At 30.0% G+C, this 26733-nt stretch overlaps 1 protein-coding gene across 3 annotated transcripts in view; it reads right to left on the reverse strand.

The window, feature by feature from the left end:
* LOC142321729 (E3 ubiquitin-protein ligase RNF123-like) overlaps positions 1-26733 on the reverse strand; it is a 127231-nt gene that overhangs the window by 6166 nt on the left and 94332 nt on the right. Inside the window, exons 18-22 of one of the 3 annotated variants that reach the window (XM_075360051.1) lie at positions 23494-23684; positions 10041-10183; positions 7316-7504; positions 7046-7220; positions 4808-4978 (exon numbers count right to left, since the gene is read on the reverse strand). In XM_075360051.1, the coding sequence (XP_075216166.1) occupies positions 4808-4978; positions 7046-7220; positions 7316-7504; positions 10041-10183; positions 23494-23684 (869 nt within the window). Of the gene's footprint in view, positions 1-4807; positions 4982-7045; positions 7221-7315; positions 7505-10040; positions 10184-23493; positions 23685-26733 lie in introns of all 3 variants that reach the window. The other 2 variants (XM_075360050.1, XM_075360049.1) reach the window with 2 other exon arrangements.

Here is a 26733-nt window from a genome sequence, read left to right on the forward strand (position 1 = left end):
AAAAATAAACTGAAAAAAAAATCATGGATAAACGCAAAGACCTGGTCAACAACCTTAAACAAATAGCAGAAGAATTGGCCCTAATAAAACTCTGTAAAAAGCATCAACGATGGAACAGCAAATGCAACAAAACAGAGGTAAACAGACATCAAGCATAACTATTACACTAATCCCAAAAATCAGAACATTCTTTCAAAATCTAGTAAGACAAAAAAAGAAACCACTTGAACCCTAAGGAGAACAAAAAGACAACACTATAAAGACACACTGAAATCAGTAGAAGACGAATTCAACAAATACAGTCGAGAAACTACTACAAAACTTTCAAAAAACTCCAAAAATATAAACCCCCAACATACTAATGAAGAATGAAAACAATAATCTCTGGCCCATAACAACAAAAACAATGCAGAAATCCTAACTAAATATTTCAACAAACTCGCAAACCTTGACACCATTATAAAACATCAGCCCTCCCACAATAAAAGAAGTCCACCAAGTACTGGATGAGATGAAGAATTACAAAGTGGCAGAAGAAGGTCAGATCTTTGTAGAGATCTGGAAACATGCAGGAAGACCAGCAAAAATTCCAGAAATAGAACCCTAGAATAGCAAACTGGGTGGCTAAAGGCCCACCTGGGTGCTTACTTTGCCAAGATAGGCATTTGCGCATCAAGCCCCAGGTAGCTCAGATACTAACTGTTAGGATGAGAATGGATGTGTGGAGAAAACTGTGATGGAGCTGTAGTAGGGCAGGGTATAGGCATTGACCTCGCTCCCAGGAGTGGAACAGAACAGAGAGAGGAGATAGGAATGTTTTCATTAGAGGCTTATTAAGTTTGTCAATCTGTTTCTTTATTTTTAGATAAATCAAGAGGACTTTCAGTAAATTGAAGAATAGAAAAAAATTGTTGTTATTGTGATCAAAACTTGTTTTGTTGGTATGAGGATGATATTTTTGGTTAGCGGAAGGTGTGGGATCATGCTTCTGTAAATCGGTTAATTTGATAGTTGAGGGTTGATAGTTATGGTAGGTGGTCGTAGTTGGAAGAGGCCATACAAAGGTGATAGTAGGTTGTATAAATACACTGATGGTAATGTCTGCCAAGGCATTTGCACTTGTGGCATCCTGAGAGGTCAAACCGATGACAGTATTGTATTATCAAGTTTAGAGGGTCTAAAAGACGACCACTGGTAAAGCCCATCAGGGCTAGGAATGGATGGGGTAGTGTGGCGATCAGGATTGTCATAAGGCCAGTGTCTTCCCCTATGAGAGTCAGGATAGAACTTAACAACTACAGGGGAATCTCAGTCCTAGATATAACATACAAAACTCTTACAAGAATCATCCTCAACAGGATCAGTTTATAACTTGAGAAAAAACTAGGCGAATATCAAGGAGGTTTCAGACCCTGGAGGAGGTGTTCAGACCAGATCAGGAGTCTCAAGCTAATAATGGATTACAACAGAAAAAGTAGCAGAGACATGGTGATAACATTTGTAGACTTCAAGAAAGCATATAATTGCACCCACAGAGAATGAAATATGAGAAAGACATCTCGGACTACACCCCCAGATTAATAAACAAGACTGAAACTTAATTAATATAATTTAATTAATAAAACTAACCCTCATAAACATTAAGTTAAAAGTGAAATTCAGAGCCAAACTCTCAGAACCCTTTGAGATCAAAACAGGACTGCACCAAGGCTGGACTCTCACTGCTACTATTTCACTGCACTCTAGAAATGGTAATGGCTCAAAACATGTCCCACAGAATAAAACAGGCCAAAAAATAAAAACAAACTGACTTGACACTGCTAACAAACAATATTGATGAAGCTAAAACACACAGATATTAGAATTTCAAAACTTAACAAATAAAACTGACCTCAAAATATTATTCAAAAAAATAGAAATTATGCCCCAAAAACAAACACAATTAAAAGAAGTAAACAAACTGCAATAAAATCAAATTAATAACCCAATTTAAATTCCTTGGAGAAATAATTACAAAACAACGTACACAAAAAAAAACTTAATCCAAAGAAGAACAAACAAACTAGCTAAAACACAAATATTAGGATCATAAAAATTATGGACCTATCCATAAACCCAAAAATAAGATACTGTAACACAATTATAAAAGTGGAAGTATTACATATGCAGCAGAAACACTTTTCCATCTGAACAAACAATCAAAGACCGACAGACTCCAGAAAATCAAAAGAAGAATTGGAAGAACGTGCATCAAGAAAAGGTATGGTGGATTGTGCTCAACAAAGTCATGTACAAAGAGTTAGAACTCATCACTGACATGCGTAAGAGGAGATTAGGATACTTTGGACACATCATGAGGATACAAGATTTCAAGACTTCTGAAACAGCTGATTCAATCTTGACTCGAAAACCACCAAGACAGGATGCAGATGGATCAGAAAAATAAGAAAGGATCTGAAGGAAATTGGCCTTACATCAGAAGATACTACAGAAAAGTCAAACAAAAAAATCAGGGATAAAAACACTCACAATACAAATATTTTCAACACCAGAAAGGGCATGAAGATCAGAACACATGAAAAAGTACTGAAAGTATCGCAAGGCCTGAACAGTCCCTTCGAAGAGACTTGGATAATGGACTGACTAAAGTGATCCTATGCAATCATAAATTATGAAAAAACCCCTGAACAGATATATTGGAAAATTTACTACCAATGACAAGCCCCTTCATAGAAAGTCATACAAAGTACAATGAAAGGGACTTTCATTGTATTGTGCTCAATACAATACATAGATTTAGTGACAATCTCTCTGATTGGTAGACTATCTTTTCTCACCATCAACCCTCGATTCCCTTCCGAGGATAACCTTAACCTCGATTCCTTCTCAAGTCATACCGACACAAATGCAGGAACTACACTCATGTTCCAGTAATCTTAAAAAAATTGCATTATAACAAGAGTAAATAAATAATTAGCAGAAACACAAAATTGGTCACAAGAACAAACGAATGATTATATGAAAAGAGCAAGGGTTTTAATAGAACTGAGAAGACATAACATTACGTAAATGTTTGATTACATGACTACAGTATGACTAATCATATGGTGACTAAAGTAAAAGTAATAATTATAGTATATACAGATATGGCCACATTGTGAATCGACACCAATACATGAGACGACTCACAAGAATCATGACGAACTCACTCACACAAACGTAATATTTGTATATTCTTCACTCTATAACATAACTGAATATAGAATAGCTTATAAATTTAATATAATGTTATTTTATTTATTTAAAAAAATACACCCTTCCTCATAAAGTATATTTTATTAAACAAAAATTATTTTTAATAAACTTAATTTTTTCTTTATACATGTTTTTACACAGTTTCATTATAGTTATATAATGATGAAAATTATACAAATTTTAACAAAATGATTAGTCACTGTAATATAAAATTATATATTGCTGAAGACTCTACTTAAAAAATACCAAATGTCTGACAATTATATGATGAACTTTGACGTCTTATTAGAAAAAATAGTAATAGTAACCAACTACTGTTGGTTGGGCCCTCTTTAACAGGTAACTCATAAAGTTTCCCTCTGCAAATACTAGATAGCACTGTGACTGCATATATAACCGCACATGTCAGCCGCCATGAATCTATAGATGAAAGCACAATGCGTAGAGTGGTTTATTGAAAGAAAATCAAACATACAAGTTTGATCAATTTTAGAACTCAGTATTATAACTTAAAACCATCCTCTAGAACAAGTATTCATTCATGGTATAATAAATTTAAAGAAACTCGCACAGTTTTGAACATAAGAAGGGTGCAGGCAGACCTAGAACATCAGAAGAAAAAATGGATATCATTCATCGTCTTTTGTTTGCAGTCCTGCAAAGTCAACTCGAAGTGCTATAAATCATTATTTTAATTCCTTCAATCACTTCCACAGTAAATTTCTTTCTAGCAGTGTGATCTTGTGGTGTAACATGCTGCAATATTTCACATGCTACACTCCAAGGGTTTGTTTACCCTTAGCTTGAAGAGTTAAAATCTGATATCATAATCTAACAAGATGGAGTGCTGCCAATTAGTGCATAAATCTCTCAACACATATTCCCAAATTGCAGATTGACTGATCGCTTGACCACCTCAATCACCAGATATAACTTCATATGCATATATATAACTTATAACTTCATATGATTTGTTCTTATGGGGTTACATCAAATGTATACAAATCTCGTATAGTGACTATTGATCATATTAAGGAAAGGATTGTTAATGTATTGCAACTCATAGATATGTTACAACAAACATGGCATGAAATTGATTACTGTTTGGATATTTTGTGAATTATTAATGTTATACACATTGAATGTCTTTAATTGTAGGTTAAAAAAAAACTTTCAATTTTAATTTTCTAAATTCATAACATCCATTTTTGTATCTTAATAAATAAATTATTTACTCAATATCAAAGTTGTTCAGATAATTATCAGACACCCTATATAAAGAGTGGGGTGTATTATGTCTAATACAAGCTAGGTTGATAAAGAAGGCAGAAATTTGAAATAGTTTTCCATTACATTTAAATAACAAATATTTAATAAACAGAGTATCACTAAATGTCACACTTAAATACAGGTGATTAGTAAATAGACAAATTTGAATAATTTCACAGTATAAACATCAGACTAAATATTCTTTTTCAACTAGGTTTAGCCTACAGGAGGCATTATGAATAATTTCAGAAAAGTCATTTTTTATGAAAACTTTACAACTTACATTTATGAAATGAAAATTTCCTCTGAGTAGAATCATTTTCTTTCTTGGCTTGATCATCAATTAGAAATAGCAAAGAAGATAACTGAAAACTTGGTTCAATTAATAGTGCCCTTGATACAATACCAATAGCTGAAATGCTTTGTAAACCACTGACTGCTTCATTTTCTTCACCTACTAAGCAGTAAAATACCATCAATAATTACTCTGTAAATAATACATAAGGAAGCATGTATTCAAACAACTGTTCACACATGCATGCACGCGCGCACACACACACACACACACACACACAAATTAAATTTTTTTAAAAATTAAGTCCTTGTAAGTAAAGACATATGATTTGTTTTGTTTACCAGATTATCTATGATTATATCAAACAAATATGAACAGTATAGTATTAAAAGGAGAAACATCACTAAAATAAAATGATAAAAATACAAATATGATGTTAAAATCACCAAAATTTCAATCGGAAAATTTCAACAATAAATGTACTTCACGTTAGTCTCAGTATTTACTAAATTACATATTATTTATTGGAAAACGTGTATGAAGTATTGTTAATATTTCTGTGATTATTTCATCTAAGAGATAAACATATATGAAAGTTTCATATGTAAATTGCACATGTTAATTTTGTTATAGAGCCCAATAATAAAGACATATTTGAAATCATCTTTTCAAATGCTTTCATTTGATTATTCACTTGATTAACTATTCTGGCCATCTAAGTTTTTCAAACTGCCCTACATTCATTGTCACTTACACAATAGGCGATTCATTCAGTTTCATGAAAATCAACAGCAGTTATTCTTGACATTACAGGAAAACAAATTAAATAAATTTTACATTATGAATCATTTTTCCTTTTACAATTAATATAACCTTTTATGTAATTTGTATTCTCTTCTATTAAATTAGTCAGTTTCATAATTTTAACTTCAATCATGTTCTGAATTCACCCCATACTTTTTTTCTTCTAATGTTGAAGCATAACTACTTTTTCATCAAATGGATGATATCTCTTGAATATAGAGAGAGCTTCCCTAGTAGAACTGTTGATTGATTTTTCAACTTTAGTGAAAGAATTTTTAAATGAAAAAGTACATTGTGAAAGAGTGCAAACAATTTGAAAATATTTCTAGCTTTTTTCTGCCATCATTTTTTGGTACTGAATATTAAATCAGAATGATACATAAGATTATTATTCTAATATTCAAAATAATCATGCAAAAATTCAAAAAAATTAACTAGTAAAGTAAAGTAAAAGGTCGTATGTATTACTCCATTCTAAAATTTCAGAGAGCTTACAGTCATGTTCATTAAGATTCTTTTTGAGTTATTTTTCTTATTTTTTAAAAAATGCAGTAAAAAGTAATAATACAAATTCCTACACTCCAGAGAATCTTGTTCATACCTGGTAGCAATAGTTTTATTATGATACAGATTTCTAGCCTTTGTATTTCTTGAAAGAAGCTTTTTTAAGACAGGATAATTGTAATACATGTATCAAAAATTACATAAAAAATAAGTAAAAAAAACTTTAAAAAATAAATAAATAAATTGCACTGAAAACTAATACTCTTCACATTCAATTTCTTCTTCCACATTTTAATTTTTTGAAGTCAGCACCAAATTATAGGTCAGTAAATTACTGTTGGTTTGTTAATTTTAATTTTGTGTCAACTTTTATGTAATAGTTTAAAGAATTATTGAAAAACTATCATTTTTACTTTTAGTACGGTTTTTTTTGTAAACAAGTTTTGCTCTTTAAAAAGATTTATTTCACTGCAGTAATTTTGGGTTATGATTTTACAGAACACAAATCTATTGAGTCAAAGATTGATGGTGCTGGTTAATTTTATTGAGTATCTACACGTAATATAGTCTTATCTAATTAGAAGTCTGAAAAGTGATTAATTAATTTTACCTTTTTTTATAAGATATTTTTATTTCAAATATAAATTAAATTTTTAATAATCAATGTCATAAATAATAATAAAAAAAAATGTTATTTTTTATTTGTATCACTCATTTTAATTCATGATCCAAATTTCACTAGAGAGATTTCTAGTTACCAAAGTAAAAAAAAAGGGAATTGAGTTCTTTTTTTTACTGTACCCAGCTTCTAACACTGATAACATAATTACACAGAAACTGGGATTAATTTATTTTTTCAACACATGCATATATAATACTAAATAAACAACCTATAGTTATGATAAATAGGTTAAATACCTGTAATTGAGTGCCTAACATTCATCTCAACAGTCAGCAAGCCTACTAATATTCCAGTAACAGCAGACAGAATAGGAAAATGGTCAACAGCTTCTAAATCAGGGATATCTAGCGTTACAACATATTGAAAACATCCAGTCAAAGAACTGATTCTATTTAAGATTTGGCAGAGAAGCTACAAAACAAATTGAAAGAGTGCATTAATTATTTTAGTTTAAACAAAACTTATAAGAATCTGTATCAAAGTAATTATTCATGAGCAGATCTAACCTGGCATATCCTCTCTAACAATGATTCAGAACTTGGACGAGACATATCACTAAAAACTGGTTGAGCAATATTTGCTATCATTTCCAGTACACGCAGCAAAGCTAACGTTAGGTCAAAACACGTAGCACATATTTTCAACTGTCTAGATTCTATAAACACCCGTTCTGGCCTTGTTGAAAGATTCTGTATCTGTAATAGAAAAAAATTCATATAAATTCATACTTCAGTTACAGATAAAAGTATTAAATAAAGAAGCATGCGGTTAAAATACTCCTTTAATACTAATACTAAAAAAAAAATTACCTGAAATTAAAATGTACCTGTAGTGAAAACAAATTGTTCTTTAATTATTCTGACATACTCTTGGCATATACTCTGTATTTACAGCATAAGAAATAATTTCAACTCCCTGCAGATTTGGGCACTAAATATACACAATATACATGAGAAATTTTTCCAATTTTTAGACAGTTAATTTCTTAAATAAAAAAAACATACTGTAAATTGAATTAAAAGAATATAAAAATTAATTAATTTAATTTACTGTAAAGTTTATAAACTAAGGTTTTGTACAACCTGCATAGACTGTGAAGCATATTAAGTAAGAACAATTTGCAAATACCACAGCATCATTAAGGTCATCATTTCACACATTTATTGACTTTGCTCATGTTTTAACAAATTAAAGCATTAAAAGAACAACATATTGTGTTTACATCTTGTTAAAGTCAATCAACTAGCCTGTAAACTTCATAATATCAGTTTTTTAAACACAAGAAATATTAAGTGTATGATTTAACTCCACATGAGAAAATGGTTGCGGTAAAAAGGTATGGCGTGCTTAGCTGTGGCATTGAGTTTTTTACTTTGGATATGCCCTTGGATATGCTGCACATATATATTTTAATGAAGGTTTTAGATGGATGAAATTATTCATAAAAAATCATCCTAGACCCTTACCACAAATATAACATAAGATGATCTAAAAATCAGCATGCTATCTAGCCAGTTCACAAAAATGCTTGGGCACATACTGGTGTTCAAACTCACAGTCCACACAGGCCAGACTTAGAATCATATGATTTTCATCTGTTCATTTTTCATGAGCATGATTTTCAGTGCAGATAACTGAAGAGATTCCTTTCAGATTAGTAGTATTAACTTCTTCATTAGTGTTGTTATTGTCATTGACGAAGATCAACAAAGCAATACATCATTGGATGTTTTCACAGGTGACTATTTTACAACAAGGAATAACAAAAAATAGTACCCAATTATGATAAATACTTAAATATTTTTTTTATAGCATAATGGTTTAACCTTTTTATGAATCCTTGCTGATATGGGATAAGTTCCAAGCAAAATGATTTTTTGCAGCAAACGATCATCGGTTTTGATAAAGTTGTTTGAAAAATATTAAACGGTGGTTTGATTTCTGATCAATAATTTGATAACAAAAACCTCATAGATTTTTGTTAGATTATCATAGAAAATTTATAAATGGTATTCTACAAAAACATTTTACTGGTACAATATTTATTTATATATAGAATTTATAACTTTAAAATAAAAATGTTACTAAACAATTTGGTACAATGCTTTTCTTATGACCTTTGCAAGAGCTATAAACAATTTTAAAATAAGTTTGGAAAAGAACCAGGATTCACATTAAATCTATTTCTTACATTTTTTTTTTTTTTCAATTAGTTTACAACAATTTTAAGAAGTTATTGCACAATTAAAAAGCTTTGATAATATATACAAAATATTTAAGTGATTGTTCTGCCAACACCTTGACAAGTTCTACCAACTTGTCCAATTTTTGAAGATTTGGTTTTCAATCAACTGTCCATCAGTTAAATGCAAGAAAGGCATGGTCTTGTATTAAAATTAGTAATATTACAATATGTATGTTTAAATAGTAATAGAAATAATACAATGGTACATAAGACCAATTAAGTGATAGAACAATACATATGTGTTGTTTTAATTTATTAGAACAACTGAAGCCAGTTGATATTATTTGCAATTAATAAGAAAACAATAACTATTACTTTAAAGCAGAGGATAGGCCAAATCACTCAAAATATCCATTTATTGATCTCATTTTTTGATATATTTATTATAGTACTACTGTCTAAAAAAGTATATACAGCCTTTATAGCTGATTTTTAAGGGCATCTAACAAATATTTTTAAAAGAGATACAACTATTATCATGCTTAACAAGAAAAAAAATCATGACTTAATAAATATATAATCAAGTACTTAGTATAGTGATAGTGTTATTAAATTAAAAAAAAATATTTCAACAAATATGTCTTACAATATTAAAACACAATCAAGCAACAAATTAATATAACTAACATTAGTTACAATTATTTTCCAATACAGACAAAGCACACATTTAAAAATGATCATAAACAAGGAACTATATATGAGTTTCTAATATGTAAACAATTAGAGTACAGAATAATGTATAGTTTTCCACAAAAGAGGGTAAAATATACCCTCTTTTAAGGGTAATTACAACCCCCTAAACATTATGGCAGAATAGAAAATTTACAAATCAAGCTTCCATGTATAAATCTTCAGGAAATTAAATGATGGCTGAATTTTATCACAAAAGATCTGATTATACACAATTATTAGTTATACTTAGTTAATCTAAATATCAATTAACATTAGAATTTAAAAGAATAATCTTGTACACATTTATTTATTACCTCTTGTAGCATTCCAATAAATTCAGAAAATGCCCAATTAAGCTGATTTAATACAGAATTAATAAAACCGGAAGCTAGTTTTTCATCAGAAAGCATTATATCACGCACATGCTTCTGAAATACACTGGATGGGCATGGATCTGCTAACAAACATACAAATAAGCAAGATATAGAAAACAAAACAATAAATTAAAATTGTATGGCATAAAAAAAAGTTTGTCATACCAAACAGTATTACGTTTCATGGTTACCCAATCACATGTAAAACTCTACACTCCATGAAGGGGCTAAAGATAAGATTGGTAGTAAAAACTCATTTTTTCAATGGTAGACAAATATATAGATAGTATTAACACTACTGGTGCCACTGTTGATAACCCAGTGTGCCAATGTCATAGTTTGTTTAACAATACCCTTGCTATATATCCCATCCCTTTCATTTTATAACAGCCAAGTTTCTGTTTTTATAACAGCTCTGGTAATTCTTTAATAATTCATTCCTGACAGGCTTTTCTAGATAATTTAATTTCTAAATGATTCTATATGACAACTTTTTACTGGTACAATATTTATTTGTACATAGAATTAATAACTTTAAAATAAAAATATTACTAAATTATTTGGTATAACATTTTTCAATATTTTAGTGGAGTTCAATATTTACAACATTTTCGTTTAATGGGGTAGTTTCAATGAGTGTTCTTTACAGTATATGGTTTCTTATTTTAGAGCATTTTAGTTTGTTTTCTCGGTTCTTTCAGAACAGTTTTTTTCCAACATTTCATGGTCAAGATACATTTCTTTCTTTCAAGTTTTCAAGTTTTTAACTAATTAAAATAATTTTATTACATAAAAACAAAACAAAGCCATCATAATGTTCAAATTTTTTGTTGCTTTTTTTTTGTTGAAAAATTAGGAAGAAAGGCATGTAAACCTATATTATAACAAAATATTTTGGCATATTTAATTATTATTGCACAATATATTAGGTATCTCTAATTTTTTATTTATTTTGTTTTTTGAATACACACACACACACACACACATATATATATATATATAGAATATATATATATATATATATCTTTCTATATATATATATATATATATATATCTTTCTATATATATATATATATATATAGAGAGAAAGAGAGAGAGAGAGACAGAGAGAGAGAGAGAGAGAAAGTTTCTTGCTTATTTATATTATTAATATTACACACTGAAATGGAATATTTTGGAATTTAAAAAGATCAAATTATCCTACATCTCACCACAAATAAATTATCCCATACATGGAAATTATTTCAATCAAGGCTGAAGTAAACAGTAGTTTTCCAAGAATTTCCATTATTGATTATGAAAAGGATAGACCTCATAGATATGTATTTCCAAAATAATACCCAATATACAACTTTTTCAAATGGTGGGGACATGGGAATCACAAATGAAGAGTTTAGAAATTTGGATTAGGATTTTGAATTTTCAGAATTGAAAACTGATAGTTCAGAAAATATTCAGGAGTTTTTAAAATGTATCTTAAATTAGTTTATTTCTCATAGAATATGTTCTAATTAAATGAAATATAGCTAAACTAACAAAACCAATAAAAACTAAATGACAAAGAATAATGTAATGTAAGGAGCTGTAGAATATGCTTTGATATGCACACAGAAAGGGTTATAGAGTTATGTGTGACTTTATAAAATGGCTATTTTATACAGTCACACATAACTCTATATTATACTATACAAATTAAACTATTAAAATTAAAATTACTATAATGCCATTTTAATACAAATAGATTGCTATTTTATTATGAAAATAACAAAGTGTTATATTATTTTATGTTATTTCAAGAGGAAAAATACTTCAATTATCTAGCTAGTAAAATGTAAAAAGTGCAAAATATAAAAAAAAAAAAAAAATAATAAGTGACACCAGGCTAAATTTCTTTCTTGTAATTGCAGCAGTGAAGGTGTAAAGCTCAATCAGCATAACTTGCTCTTCAGTGACCACATAGGGTTACCATTTTTTTTTCCAGGGTGCACAACAAAGTGTCATTATCAGCGCTCAAACACAAAATTATCATATAAAATATTAACATTTAAAATCTATCTTAAAAATTAAAAAACAATGTAAAACACCTATGTGGAATGCTAAGTTCAAAATAAAAACAATATTAAAAATCAAGCATAAAATAATAATAAAATTGCCAAATGTCAAAAGGCATTAATAACATGATAGTTTTAATAAAATTTTTGAATCCAGATACATGGCCTTAAAAAATCATAAAACATTAGACAATATCTATACATTGTTGCCTAATATATTTTGTATGTTAGTACCTAGTTTAAACTTCCGACACAATGTCACACAACAGACACAGTTCATAAGAATGTAGTAACACTATTAGTTGGCAATCACAGCAAACACAAACAGGTGCATCAGTCTGAGTCATCACATATTCATGAGTGAACTAGTGTGCCCTATTCATAAACGGCAAACAATAACCTCCTCATGATAGTTATGTTGCGATAAGGACCCCAAGGTGACACATATTATTCTCAAATGGTTCCAGTTGAGAATTTATGTGGGAATAAGGTGTTACTTTTTTTTTATGAAGGAATAAGGTTGCTGAACCCAAGAACAGATCAATACATGAAAATGTACCTGATGAAGATAACATTAATGTGTATGATCCATCGTTCATAAAGCAGAGATCTAAGTTCTGCCTCAGTCGATCAACTATAGTGCCTCAGGAAGAACATGATGATAAGCCCCATGAATAGTGATGGAGGTTAAAATCACCAATTATTAGGCAAGGTACAGGACTCTGGGAAAACAGACTGGACAGATCAGTCTCTCTGATATCAGAATTTGGAGGAAGATATAAGTTGCAAATATTAATTTTGAATGGCCAATATCTTCATTGAGACTGCAGGTTTATCGCTTGCTAGCAGAATATAAGCAGCTATTACAATTTCCTTCAGGAAAGCAGCTACACCTTCACGTACTCTGCCCTCGGTTTGATGGTCACATTTTTCGCAGACATATCTGCAAAAGGAGACATCATCCTGTGGAAGGAGGCGAGTTTCCTGCAGAAACAGTATCAAAAAATCTTCTTCCTTTATTAGGATTTCAATATCCTCATGGTAAGAAAGGAGACAGCAAATACTGCAATGAATAACATTTGTAGCCATAAATGTACTCTTTTTCTGTTATATACAAAATTGCATGCAAATTATTTGTTGAATACTATCCGGTTTTTCTTTTTTGTTTACAACTTTTAGGAAGTGCTTTCATATCCTTGAAGGGACCACAAAATGGTGGTGCGGATTTGGAAGCCTGGAAGGCCGGAGATACTGTACCAGGCAACATTTAATTGATCCCTTTATAGGGATCTTAGTAGTTTGCTACATTGTTGGTGCAGTGGAAATTTTATTTGGTAATGTAACTAAAGTGATTTTCGGTAATCAACTGTTGGTCTTTCCATCAATAATACCCTTCTTCTTTCTTGTATTCTTAGTTAGTTCTGAAATAATTGTTGTGAATGAAGTGACCTGATCAGATAACACCTGAACAAGCAGTTTTAATTCAGTGCAGGATCCGCATTGTTGATTACCAACATTTGTAGGAGGTTGCTTTGATGTAGCGGCTGTAAAAGAGAATCTGCTTTTATCAGGTTCTGGGAGTTCAGTGTCTTTTTATATTTTCTTCATGCGGATGAAAAAAATAACTTCTGCTCAGTACAAATTTTGAGAACTGAAGAACTTTAAAAGTTGGACAATCTTGTGAATGAGCTGAATGTGATCCAACAGTTAACATATTTTTCTTCCTCCTGGGGTAATCAGAGTCATTCTGACCTTCTTTTGGGCATCAAGCACATATTGCAGTGTTCAAGTAAGAAGTTGTAGTGTGGCCATACCTTGGACAGCGGAAACATTGCCAAGGGTTGGGAGTGAATGATTGTACTCAAAAAGTTGTGTAGTCTATTCTTCTTATTTTCTTCGGTGGTAAGGGAAAGTTAAACATTAGTATAAGAGAGAAGTTAAACTTTAATTACATAAAACTTACTTATTTGACATAAGTAACTTACTTACTTGACATAAGTAACTTACTTACTTGTACTTGAAGTAAGTACATTCCACTCTGATATTTCATAATTCATTTCACCTCTGCAACACCTTTGGGATGAAGTTCATCGGCAATCTCACTAACGTCCATCTGTAGAAGATCCCGGAAAAAAATTACTCCTCTGCTAGTCAAGGAGTAATTGGCTTTCAAGTTTTTGTGGCATACTGCACTTACTGTCCATATTGGTCAGACATAAGAGCAATGGACTCTGCTCATCTCTAAACATCCCTATCAATATCAATCATTTTCTCAATTTTCTGGTATTCTAGGAGGAACCACTTGAACCTGTTAATACCTTATTTATCATGAAAGACAAGACCTTATGAAGGGACCTTCCTAATTATTCCCAAGAAATACAAATCTGACATCTGTATATTGAAGGTGGGACTTGACACCATTTAAATTATTATCTTCAAGACTTATCCTCATCAGACAAAGCTAAGCAAGGGCTATTCACAAGGCTAATATTGATTTTTTTTTCAGATGGACCACCAACCATCATAAGGTTTTTTTGAGGTCTACCAATTTTGGTCCCATGAATACCAAATACAAAACTACCTCTGCAGAGTCCACGCTAGGTACAACTGACAACCACTATACTAAACTGACTATACTAGAGCTAAATACAACTGGGTTTATGCAAGTGCCCAGAGGACATTGTTCAAGACTCACTATGTACAGCCATCCACCCATCGGCATGATATTTTCCACCTTGGATTGTGGTTGCGTTTCATAAGGCTAAAAACTCCACCAAGTGTATATGTAAGAAGAAACAATGTAAGATGTTGTGATGCAGTGTAAGGGTATATATTGTAATTTGTGTAATGTTTGTGGAGTGTTGTATGTGTATGATGTAAAAGTTCAACAGCTCAGTGTGTGGTGGGAAGAAATTCTGCCAAGGCTAGAGCTGTGGGGATGCCAACCCCCACAGTCAAGTCTTACAGCCAAGTCTTAAAGGTTAGAGTCCTCATCAAGGCAGATTCTTTTAAGAATACAAGAATACTCTTTTTCAGCACTTTTGTACTCTCTCTTTTTTTAATAGCACATCTTCTGAACTCTTTTTCAAACTGTATGTGAGTTCTGAAGGGTTATTATTCCTTGAAAATACTAACAGATGAATCCAATAGTCAGACAATAAAATATCTAGATGTTGCAACTGACACTTCCAATTATGGACCTGCAAAAATGTTCTACTTTGATGTGAAAACAGGTACATCACATAAATTGTTATACGTCACATAGTTTCTAAAGTTGATTTTAATTCCTTAGACAACATACCACTATATCTTTTGCAAGGCTGTTTTGTAAAGATCCCATAAATGCATAGCCTTTACTAGTTATAACTGCAATAATAATTTTGGGGGTTTTTACAGAAAGAGCACTAATAATGATTTTAATCATCTCCAAGATTATCTACAGAGTATTAGGAAAAGGATGCTCTGCTCATATCTTAAACAACTGTGCACAGCATGGTATAAAAGGTTGGATGATACTGAAAGTCTTGAATTGAAGAAATTTAATTATTTTTCAATATACACTATCTGAACAGAAGAACTTAAGGAATTCTTGTCTTTTGGCTTAACAATACAAACAACATCTTTACCATTCAAAGACTGGATGGCCTTTCTTGTTCCCTGCTATCTAAAGATTACTTAAGATGTTCGCAGCCTTGAAATCCTATTTTCTATCCCGAGAACACCCTCCAGTTGTCTTAGACATTATTTAAAACACTTTAAACAAAACTCACCTTTGTTATGAGATTTAATGTCTATATTTCATAACAAAATCTAAGCCGTAGAACATGGAAATAACTTGATAGAGGAAATAATGTCAATTGTCACATCAGAGGAAAGGACACTAACAGAAAGGAAGGAGGCCAAATTTTTGCCATTGGAAGTAAAAATGCTTATTAAAGATAGAGAGAAAAATAAGCATCAATGTTTAGCTTCAAGAAAAAGATTATTGTATGTATAATAAAAGCTTCTTATGATGTAGACTCAACATTTCCACCAGTTTCATAGTTACCAGTGGATGAAACTCCATAAAATTTCAGTCTCTTCTATTTCAACTTCAGGTTTCAACTTTGAAACCTGAAAATTTTCTAGGCAAGAAAGCACGATGATAAAAAATTCAGCAAAGTGTTGTATAATAATAAGTGGATGTGATATTTCAGTATTAGTAAAGTGTCAATTTGCTCAGAATTTCTCAGGATATACACAATTTTTTTATCTTACATCTGCCTACAATACAATGTCAACGGGATTTTTAGCTTAATGAAAACACAATAGATACAAGAAAGAAATAGACTGTCGGCGGATTTAATGAAAAATCTATTGTAGATCCAGTTCAATTTCAAAGACTTCAATTGCACCCAGTTTTATGAACATGGAGAACAAGTAGCTGCTTAAAAACATTACGAGTTAAAAAAATACAAGTACTTCCTAAAGTAAGATTAATTATAGAGAATTAACACTTAAAATAATTAGAGCAAATTTGGCTATTGTAATAATGAGTTCTTTATCTGACATTCTGAATCAGTTCATAATAATAATAATAATAACTAACGTTATTTTCTAGCAATATTTCCTCAAGTCATTGCATGTACTATTTTTTCCTTTTGTAATCTGGTAACCCTATGAATTATAGATTCCATTATAGATGGATTAGACAAACATAAAAATAACTGAATGAAGAAGAAACAAACATCATTCCACCCAAATACATCACCCTCTTTGACACAGTAAATAAATATAAAATAATAAAAAATAAATAAATAGTAAATAAATTAAATAAATTGTAAATAAATAAAATAGTGCAAATAAATAGTTACTCAATTCTGCAAACCTTTCTTAAAAACAGAAACAGTATAACATACTCCTAGATCAACTAAGCCATTATTTCAGTTGTCATAATGTTGTATAATGGAAACTTTCATTACCATGCCACTCATTATCAAGATATTCCTTATTAATTTTTAATAAATATACATCTTAAGAGAAACCTTGCAAAGTTTGAAAATGTCTAATGGACAAAATTCTACAAATAAACTGTGATTGTACATGAAAGTGAAAATAGAATCAGCCATTCTACCAATCAACTGTTATATAATACAATTTTTCACAAATATTAGACTTTATACAACTTTTGATTGTTTACATCAGGTTCACTTGTAATCAATCACAATATATTTACCAGCAGGTTTATTTGAGAACAAATAATTTATATTATATTTATTTTCCATAATAAAGAAAGAAGAAAAGTATTATCCCATGGCATTATAAAACCTTCCATTGTAGAGTACGAAGCATTTTTTTGGTGTTTTTACTTATGACATACTAGCACGACCATAACAAATTATTACAGATGTAATAAATAATAGTTAATGTGTACATAATAGTGTACACAATTTTCATAAATATAATTACATATATGTATAGTACATCTTATATATATATTTATTTATTTACTCTCATCTTAATACATACACAATAAAATGCAGTTGTATTCTACTTAATTGGGCCACTGTTTAATCAGTTGTATTCTACTTAATAAATGCAGTTGTATTCTACTTAATTGGGCCACTGTTTAATCAGAGCAGCCCGTTAAATGGGGTAAATTTTAAGAAACAGAAACAAATTGTCAAATTAAATGATGACTTACTTCGCTTTTACAGGGCAATTCACTGGTTAATCAGTCCAAACTTTACAAATATTTTTAGGCAGAGATTATTGGGAATCATACTAAGTTTGTTACCAGTGATGAGATGGAGAGAGAAGAATGTCAACAGAGAATAATGAGAACGGGCTAACAAACAACAAGTGAGCTGTGGCAGGTCATGGAGTCATTATCATTGAAGTCAAGACCTGCCACCTGCTAAGGAACATGCATTTTTGTTTTGTCTGCATATTAATCATAGTCACCGTTGTATTTAAGGAGTAAAGTAGCTTTTATTGTTTTATTTTATTAAACTATATTTTTTATTTAATGGACGTGATTTCATAATGTTTTGTAGTGTGTTATAAAACAAGCGAGACTGTTTAATTTTCTATTTATATACATAACTTATTTTTATTCCAAAGTTTGGATTTTTTTTTCTTACATGTGTTTTTTTACTGTGATTGAGAATATGCCATGACAAGATCTGACATTAGCTGAAAAAGTTTCTTTATAAAAAAAATAATAAAAACTCAATCGCCAAATTACTGGAGTCCCAAAATTAACAACCATGCACTTACTACAAAATGCAGACAAAATACAACGAGAAGAATGAACTAAGGAGAACCAGGTACCTCAGAAACAAAAGCACTAATGTAAGGATCCAAAGTTGAGGAAGCACGAGTGGTTTTCAACCTTACACAGGACGAGGTGTAAGAGTCAGTGGTCCAATGCTTCAAAGTAAAGCAGAAAAATTAGCTCAGAGATCAAATCATGATGATTTTAATGCTACAAATGGATGGATGACTGTCTTATTGGAAGCATAGGCACATAAAAAAGTGCACAGCAAAAAGGGCATTGCAGATGCAGAAAGCGCTGAAGATTGGAAATTAACAAAACTGGTTGGATTTCTTGAAAAATATTTAGCAGATGACATTTACATTGCCAATGAAATCAGGCTGTACTATAGAGCTATGCCAGTTGCTCTTACAATACGTTTGGGATCGAAAAAAATGCATTAGATCGTCTGACAGTGTTATGTTGTACAAATATATCCAGAAAAAACAAGAAAAACCTGTTAGTTATAGGAAAGTCTGCAAAACGATGCTGCTTCAAAAGACTTTGAATTGACAGGTTACTGGCTGAATATTTTTGCAACAAAAATGCATGGATGACTGTACAATTTTAAAAAAATGGCTAAAGAAATGGAATGCTGAATTAAAAAAAAAATCATGGATCATTGTTCTGTTCATTGAAAACTGTTCACCACATTAAACTGTTTATGAACTATTCAATTATAGTTTCTCCCACCAAATATGAGTTTCATACAGCCACTCAACATCAGTATCATAAAGAATTTAAAATCACTTTATCGTGGATGATTAGTTTTTTCGTAGACACATTTTTTAAAAAATTAAAGCAAACCTTTTTTCATAATAGTCAACAGCCATACAAATCAGTGCAAAAATTAACATTCTGCAAGCTATACTGTTTGCTGCTGATAGTGAAAAATAGCAGCATTTCAATTATTAACTGCTTTGCACACTGCAGTTAAAAGCTTTCCAATTCTGAAATGCCAGAAGAACTTACGGTTGAAGATCAGTCAAAGAGTTGCTATTTATTGCAAATAATAATCAGTTTTCTCATTTCGATGATAACCTTGATTAGATTAAATCCAAAAATGAAAATACTATATATGTTTAACAAAGTGATGATGAACCCAAATTGAAGAAGGTAAATAACGATCTAGGTGGCTAAAAAAATTCATCAGTGGGTTGTGACAATTTTTTACGTAAGAAAAAATGAAGGTAGCCCATTACATGCATTGGATGACTGCTGATTTTGTTAACAAACAATAATTTAAAAGTGTAAGTTGGTTAAAACTGTATGACTTTTTCAGAAAAGTTCAGTAGCATGTAAGTAAATTTTCTATTGACTGTTATAATGTTATAAATTTCAACAGCCTAACTATTTCTTCTACTTAGCACTTGAGACTGTTTTCAATGTACAAAATTTTTGTTCTTTCTGTAAACTGAAAGGTAATAAGTAAATGTGCCCCTATTTAATACACTAAATTTTTTAAGAGATCAAGTTGGTGCTAATTTTACCATATCACTATTCTGTATTATACTTCTTATTATGTTAATAAGAAAAAGTATGTTAATAAAGTACGTTAATGTTGATCACAAGTTAATATGTATTAAACTTTTCTATCCTGTATTATTTGTATTTTTGAACTGTATAGTACTATATTATTACATATGATTCATAATAAGTTAATTTAATTTCTAGTCATTAAAGAATACTAACTTCGAAATGCCTATTTTGTTTTATTTTTAATGCAGTATAATAAGAGCTACCAAATCTATTACTATGCATATATATATATATAAAACTTTGCATAAAACAACCAGCTGCTTAACTGAGGCAAATCATATGTGTCCCTGCAAAGCCCAATTAAGCAAAATGCACTATATTACAATACATAAAATTAACTAATAAAGAATTTTAATGAAAACAAATTAAGAGTACAGGAAAAAAGATGAATGTCCATTTTTTAGGCAAACTGGGATAATGGAACCTCAATGTTCTATAAATGATGTAATTTTTGTAATATTCTTATTCAGGTTAATAGAGATTAGAGTCCAAAGAAATAGCATATTTTAATATTACTATGCTGGGAAATGAGGATGAATGTCCATTGCATTCAAATTAAATAAGATGAAGGTCCACCGTCTGTGGTTTTATACAGTGAGTTCACTTCTTCTTTTTCATTGTTCAAGAACTACTATTAAATAATATTATTTAATAAAAATATATATTATAAATAATATTGTACTCTCAATACTACATTCTTGAAATATATGGTTGGTATACTTGATCTAAACTACCTGTTTTTTACTCATATCACTGTTCAAGGTTATAATTTTTGTTGACTGTTAACAACTGTTTTTAGAGTTCTATTTGTTGTAATTGTTTTTCAGTGTTCTATTTTTAATAGCAATAATGAGGTTGTTAATTGTTGTTGACTTTTGGGATTTCATTTTCTATTGAGTGTTTCTCTCTGCTCTCTTCTGTATTAATAGTGAATTGTTATTTGTGTTTATTCTTTTTCCAATTTTATTAAAACAGGTGATTGTGAGAAAAGCCAGTCATTTAATTTAAAGAAAGGTAGAAAAAGGAAATCTTATGGTAGAATATTTGAACCAAGTAAGTTATTAAGACATTCAACCTATGAAACAGGTAAAGATAACAAATGAAGTAGATTTAAGTGTTTTAGTGTTGTCAATGAAACAGAAATGAAATTGTATCAGATTTTACTATCTTAGGAGGATATAATAAGCAAATGACTCATCTATCTGGTTTAATAACCTGTAAACCAGTAATGCAAAGGAGACTGGAAGGCAAATAATGATGATTCTAATTTTCATACATGCAATTACTCGTACAAGGTAAGAGTTCTTATAGATGAAACTATTTTGGAAGTTCCAGTATGCCATAAATCATTTCTATCATTGCATGGAATTTCTGCAAAGTGGCTTCAGACTATAGAGTCATCTAAAAGCAACTGGTACAGTTAAAGAAGATGATAGAGGTCAACATCAGAACAGACCCAAGAAACTGCCTGCGGAAACAGTTCAAAAAATTCACAGCCACATGAAATCTTTTAAGTCATACACTAGTCATTATAGCCTTAAAGGCAGTAAAAGGCTATATTTCCCACCTGAGTTGAATTTTCAAATTGCATAAAATGTACATGGAAATAAATCCAGACAATCCAGTATCGTATGAGTCTTATCGAACTATATTTGTTTGTGATTACAATACTACACTTGGCTACCCAAGAAGTGATAACTGTAGCACTTGTGACGAATTTAATGTTAAAATAGATGCCCTGAAGACAGCGAGTACAAGACAGTTGAAGACAAAAATAATATTGAACAACAAATCCATAAAATGAAAATGGAACATGAATTACATAAAAGAAAAGCAAATATATTTTAAGCAATAAAAAGGAAACCTAAACTGGAAAGTCAGAAATGAAGAGCTTGTACTGTTGAGGCCGTATGCATGGATTATTAGAGAAATTTGCAGGTACCAAACATATCTCCTAATGACATGTATTACCGTTGTCAATTGTCATATTACCTTTTTAATGTATGCATTTTATCCTATAAAACATCAGTTTTTTTATTTGTATGATGAAACTTTAGCTTGGAAAGGTGATCAAGATGTGTTCTTTAATGTATGACTTCATTTTTAATCAACTATCTCCTGTTGTAAATGAACTGAATATTTTTTGTGACTGACTATTTTTTTGTTCTTTAATGTATGACTTCATTTTTAATCAACTATCTTCTGCTTTAAATGAATTGACTATTTTTTGTAACTCTTGTAGTGGGCAAAATAAGAATTATTCTTTTAAACGGTTTGCTTATTACATTGTACATTTTTTTCAAAAAATTAAACAGTATTAAAAATTGTTTTTCCCATAAGAGACCATAGCTACATGGAATGTGACCATAACTTAGCATTTATTAATCAAATCACTCAAGCTGAGATTCCCAAAGACTGGGCTGATATAGTTTTATATAAAAACTGTAACGCAGTCTCCTTTACCATTTATAGTTGAAGAATTCTCCTTTACCATTTATAGTTGAAGAATGTAACCAACCATTGTTTAGGAGCTGGAATTTTTACAAGAATCAAAAACACATGCAGTTTTCCCACAAGACTTATTAGAGAATTGTTGTGAGAAACGAATCTCCTCGATCGGTGTTTTTTATAGAAACACTTTCTGTGGTCCTTGACTCTCTGACATAATTACCCTACCAGATCATAAATGGTGCAGGATTTTCATAACTGATAGTTAAGGAATTTGAACACCCAGAACCTTTGTATTCAAGGCAAATCCCTGTGTTGAAACCAAAATTTGAGGATTTACAAGTTTTAAAACGGTTTTGTCACAGTGAAGCCCAAAACATTTTATAAAGAACTTAATATTGATGAAAACTTACATGAAGTTGATGGTGGTGATCAATAATTTTTTCTGTATAATAAAAAAAACTTCTTTGGAAATCCGTTTTATTTTAAAATAAAAATCTCATTTATAATTTCATTAATAAAATAAAGTTCTAACTGTAGGTATATTTTATTAATTTATTTTAAGTTGTGCATGTGAGTGAGTGGGTAAGGTATGGCATGAATGTGTGTGTTTGTGTGTGGGATATGGTGTATGTGTGTATATAAGAGTGCAGGTATTTTTAATGTTTATCATAAAAAAATAATTTTTCTGTAAAAATTGTTAAAAAATTTTAAATAGCAAGAAATTACCACAATTAATAGTTCATATTTCTTGAAGATAATCTAACTAGGAAAGGACATTTTCTTTTAACATGAAAATGTCAAAGCAAACATCTTTTTTAACATGAAAATTTTATATTAAGTTAAAGTTTTTTTGTATACCTTTTTATTATGTTAAAGTTTGTGTACTTCTATTTATATACTACTCTGCTAGGTGCTATAAATTAATGTTCTTGTAGCAATAATGGATAATTAATATTAAATAAGATATCTGTATTTCAAACTTAAAATTGCATTTTCTCAAAAATGACCTGGCTGGACATTCATCTTTTTTCCCCTGTGCCCTTCATATGCAACTCACTTATGGCCTGCCCAATAAGCGTTGTATCATTTCCACTGATTTTAGGCCCCATTTTATTACTTAAATGAGGTGATTTCTTGAAACGAAATGCAAATCCATTGCCTTGCCAAAAACGGACCAATATCCAGTTACTTTGTGCCCAAGCTCTATTTTCATATGGTCTCAAAAGACCCCGGACCATAGTAACTTGACTAAAAAAAAAAAAAAATAAAGAATTACAAGTCACAAAAAAAATAAATATATTTCATTTCAAATGAAGATAATGCATCACATATCATCAATACATAATACTGTTGTACGTTCCCAGCTCGACCAAGATATTGAGAGACTAACAACTGAAAATGTTTATATAGGTACAATTTATTAGTCTTAGAGCATATAAAATAAGATAAATAAATAATAATAATATAATAGTGAATAAATGACATACAAAATGGTACTTCAAATACAGACAAGATTTTTTTAAAAACAGTTAAATCATAAAAACCAGAATACATCCCAATTGACTAAAGACAATATAAAGACTGCTAATATTAACACCTAACACTGACTTAACACCCACTCGCAGCACTAATCGCTGACTGTTCCCGCTGATCCTGGCAGATTTATATTCCCTAGTCTGCAGAACCAGTACCTGCCTCATTCCTTATCTGTTGAAGCATAATAATTTCATCTTCCGCGCACTTACATTTTCCCATAAATTCCTACCATGGAATTTATTTTTTTTTTAACAGATTGTTAAATGAACCTGTTAGTCTGAGAAAAGGATCCCTTTTAGTTCCTTTCTGGACTCCTTTCATTACTGTTTCTCAAACTTTCTTCTTAATTGGAAGGAATCTGTTACCCAGGTCTGTTATAGTTGTCCTGTTACAATATATATATTATCAAATCTAAATTGAAAATAAAAATCTAATTTAATTGCAATAATTATAAATAATCATTTTTAAACTAATATTTTTTAAAAAAATGATTAAAACTTTAGCACTTTATGAATAAAATATTATGTAACTTAAGCTAAAAATGAGCGCAAAACATGTCTAGTTTACAATAAAGATAAACAACAAATTTTAAAACTTATCTTAGTACATTGAAGAAGTAATGTAATGCTTAGGAAATGTAATCAATTTAAAGGAAAGAAACATTTCATAAAAAAAAAAAAAAAAATATTGCACCATATTTATACTTAGTACCACTACAACAAATATTAGATTTTCAAAAAAATATCCAAACCTTACAATGAAAGTGTAACATATGTAGGGTAAATTTTACATTAATCTATTTGTCAGATAATGAAAATATTCTCAAGATAAATCATACCAACAGTTGAAATAATCTTCTTATGTGCTAGTATCATTTCGTGTCCATTCCTTTGTTTTTGTACACCTACATCATTTTTCAAAAATAAAAGTACATTTACTACAGGGGATTATTTCACAGAAAACCCTTTCAAATCAGTGAAAAGGTGAGTTTCCCCCAGTCTGCAGATTACAATACATTAATATTTTATACATAAATTTCATGAGGCATAAATTTCATGAAAACCAATCATCCAGACTGGCCATTGTTTGCTGAAGTTCTTGGAACATAAAAAGCATTTTATTTACTTACCCAGAAAATCATATAAAAGTTATATTCACAGATTAAACTGTCAACAGTTACTGTTTTTTTGCGTAACAAAAGAAGTTAAAATTGTTTGCAGTTTTAGTGTTATTTGTGAATTGAAAGAATCAGACCATAAAAACTATTTGCAGTACTGTAGATTTATTATTAGTTCATTAATTCACCAAAGAACCTTTAAAGTTGTATGTGGAAATATATAAATGCAATTTTTAGTATACAAAAAATGCCATGCGTGACCAGGATTCAAACCCAGAATCTCTGGACAAAAGGCTGATATGTAGCCCACTCTATCATGGAGATGATTTTAATTTTTTTTTTTTCAAAAAAGAATTGAGAAGCTGGATTGTTTCTTTTTGTTATTTAACAAAGTTTGGTTTCACCTGAATGGTAAACAGTCAAAGTAACCAAATACAGAGTGGTGAAAATCATCACACTTTTCACAAACAATTGCTGCACAAACATATTTAAAAATTTAAAAGTTAAGTTAACAATTCATTAAAAATTGAAGTTAAGTTAATTGATCTGAGGTCACTAAGATCTCTTTATCTTACACCACCAGATTTTTCCTTTAGGGATATTTATAAAGCACAGTTTTTAGAAAAATCCTTATATATTTCAGTAACTACACTGAACAAGACATTTCAAACATCCATCAACAAATGTTGTAATTAGTTGCAAATGTCATTAAAAAGATAAGAAATAAGTACCTGTACACCCAGGTAGAGGAACTCACTTTTAACAACTAATGAATAAGTGAAATCAAAGGTAAGAGTTATCAGAATATTTCTGAATTGAAGTCTAAAGTTATTAAAATCTGAGTTGGTCCTTTTTGAAAATACCCAATAACAAGCAAAATATTGCATTTTCAACCAAACAATAAATTACCATAAAATTTTACTAAATGAGTCAACATGAAGGCCAAAATACACAATACTGCACAAGAAGGTTAACAAACAACATTTTTACATAAATATGTTACACATTTTCATTCAACATGATTTTGACTTCTTGATCTTTCTAATCTTTCTTTAAGTGGACTCTAATTAAGATTAAAAACATTTAGATTAGAGAAAATTAGCCACAAGTATTTAATAATTCTTAGGATTTAAAAGTTACACAAAATATTTAGAATAGAATATTGAAGCAGGAGAATCTTAGCATATTAACTTATACACAGTGCTAAACCTTATAGGCAGGTCACTGGATCACTAATAATCTTTATTTATTTAATTAATTAATTTTTTCATTAACAGAAATAATTTAAACATAAAATGGTATAAGGTGACAAAGATCACAGGTTGTTTAACTGTTTTCCATATTGTTCAGCTAGAAGTCTAATTCTATCAATACACAATAATTCTAGTTCTACTAACTTATTTTTTTTCTTTATTTAACATATTTTATTTAACTTAACATAGCTTTAATCAATAGAATAAAATTGAATCTTTTTTTTCTCGAAATAAGAATACTTTCCTCCTGATCGTTAAAGTAATGCTAAAGTTAAGATTTGTTCAATTCTATTCAAAATAATAAATTAATTAAGATAAAAATAAGTAAGGTATATATTTTTTCCAATTTTACACATTTCACGTAACAAGAAAATCTGCAGGTTTCCTCTTT

The sequence above is a fragment of the Lycorma delicatula genome, chromosome 3 (assembly GCF_047948215.1).
Source record: "Lycorma delicatula isolate Av1 chromosome 3, ASM4794821v1, whole genome shotgun sequence".
Classification (NCBI taxonomy): Eukaryota; Metazoa; Arthropoda; class Insecta; order Hemiptera; family Fulgoridae; genus Lycorma; species Lycorma delicatula.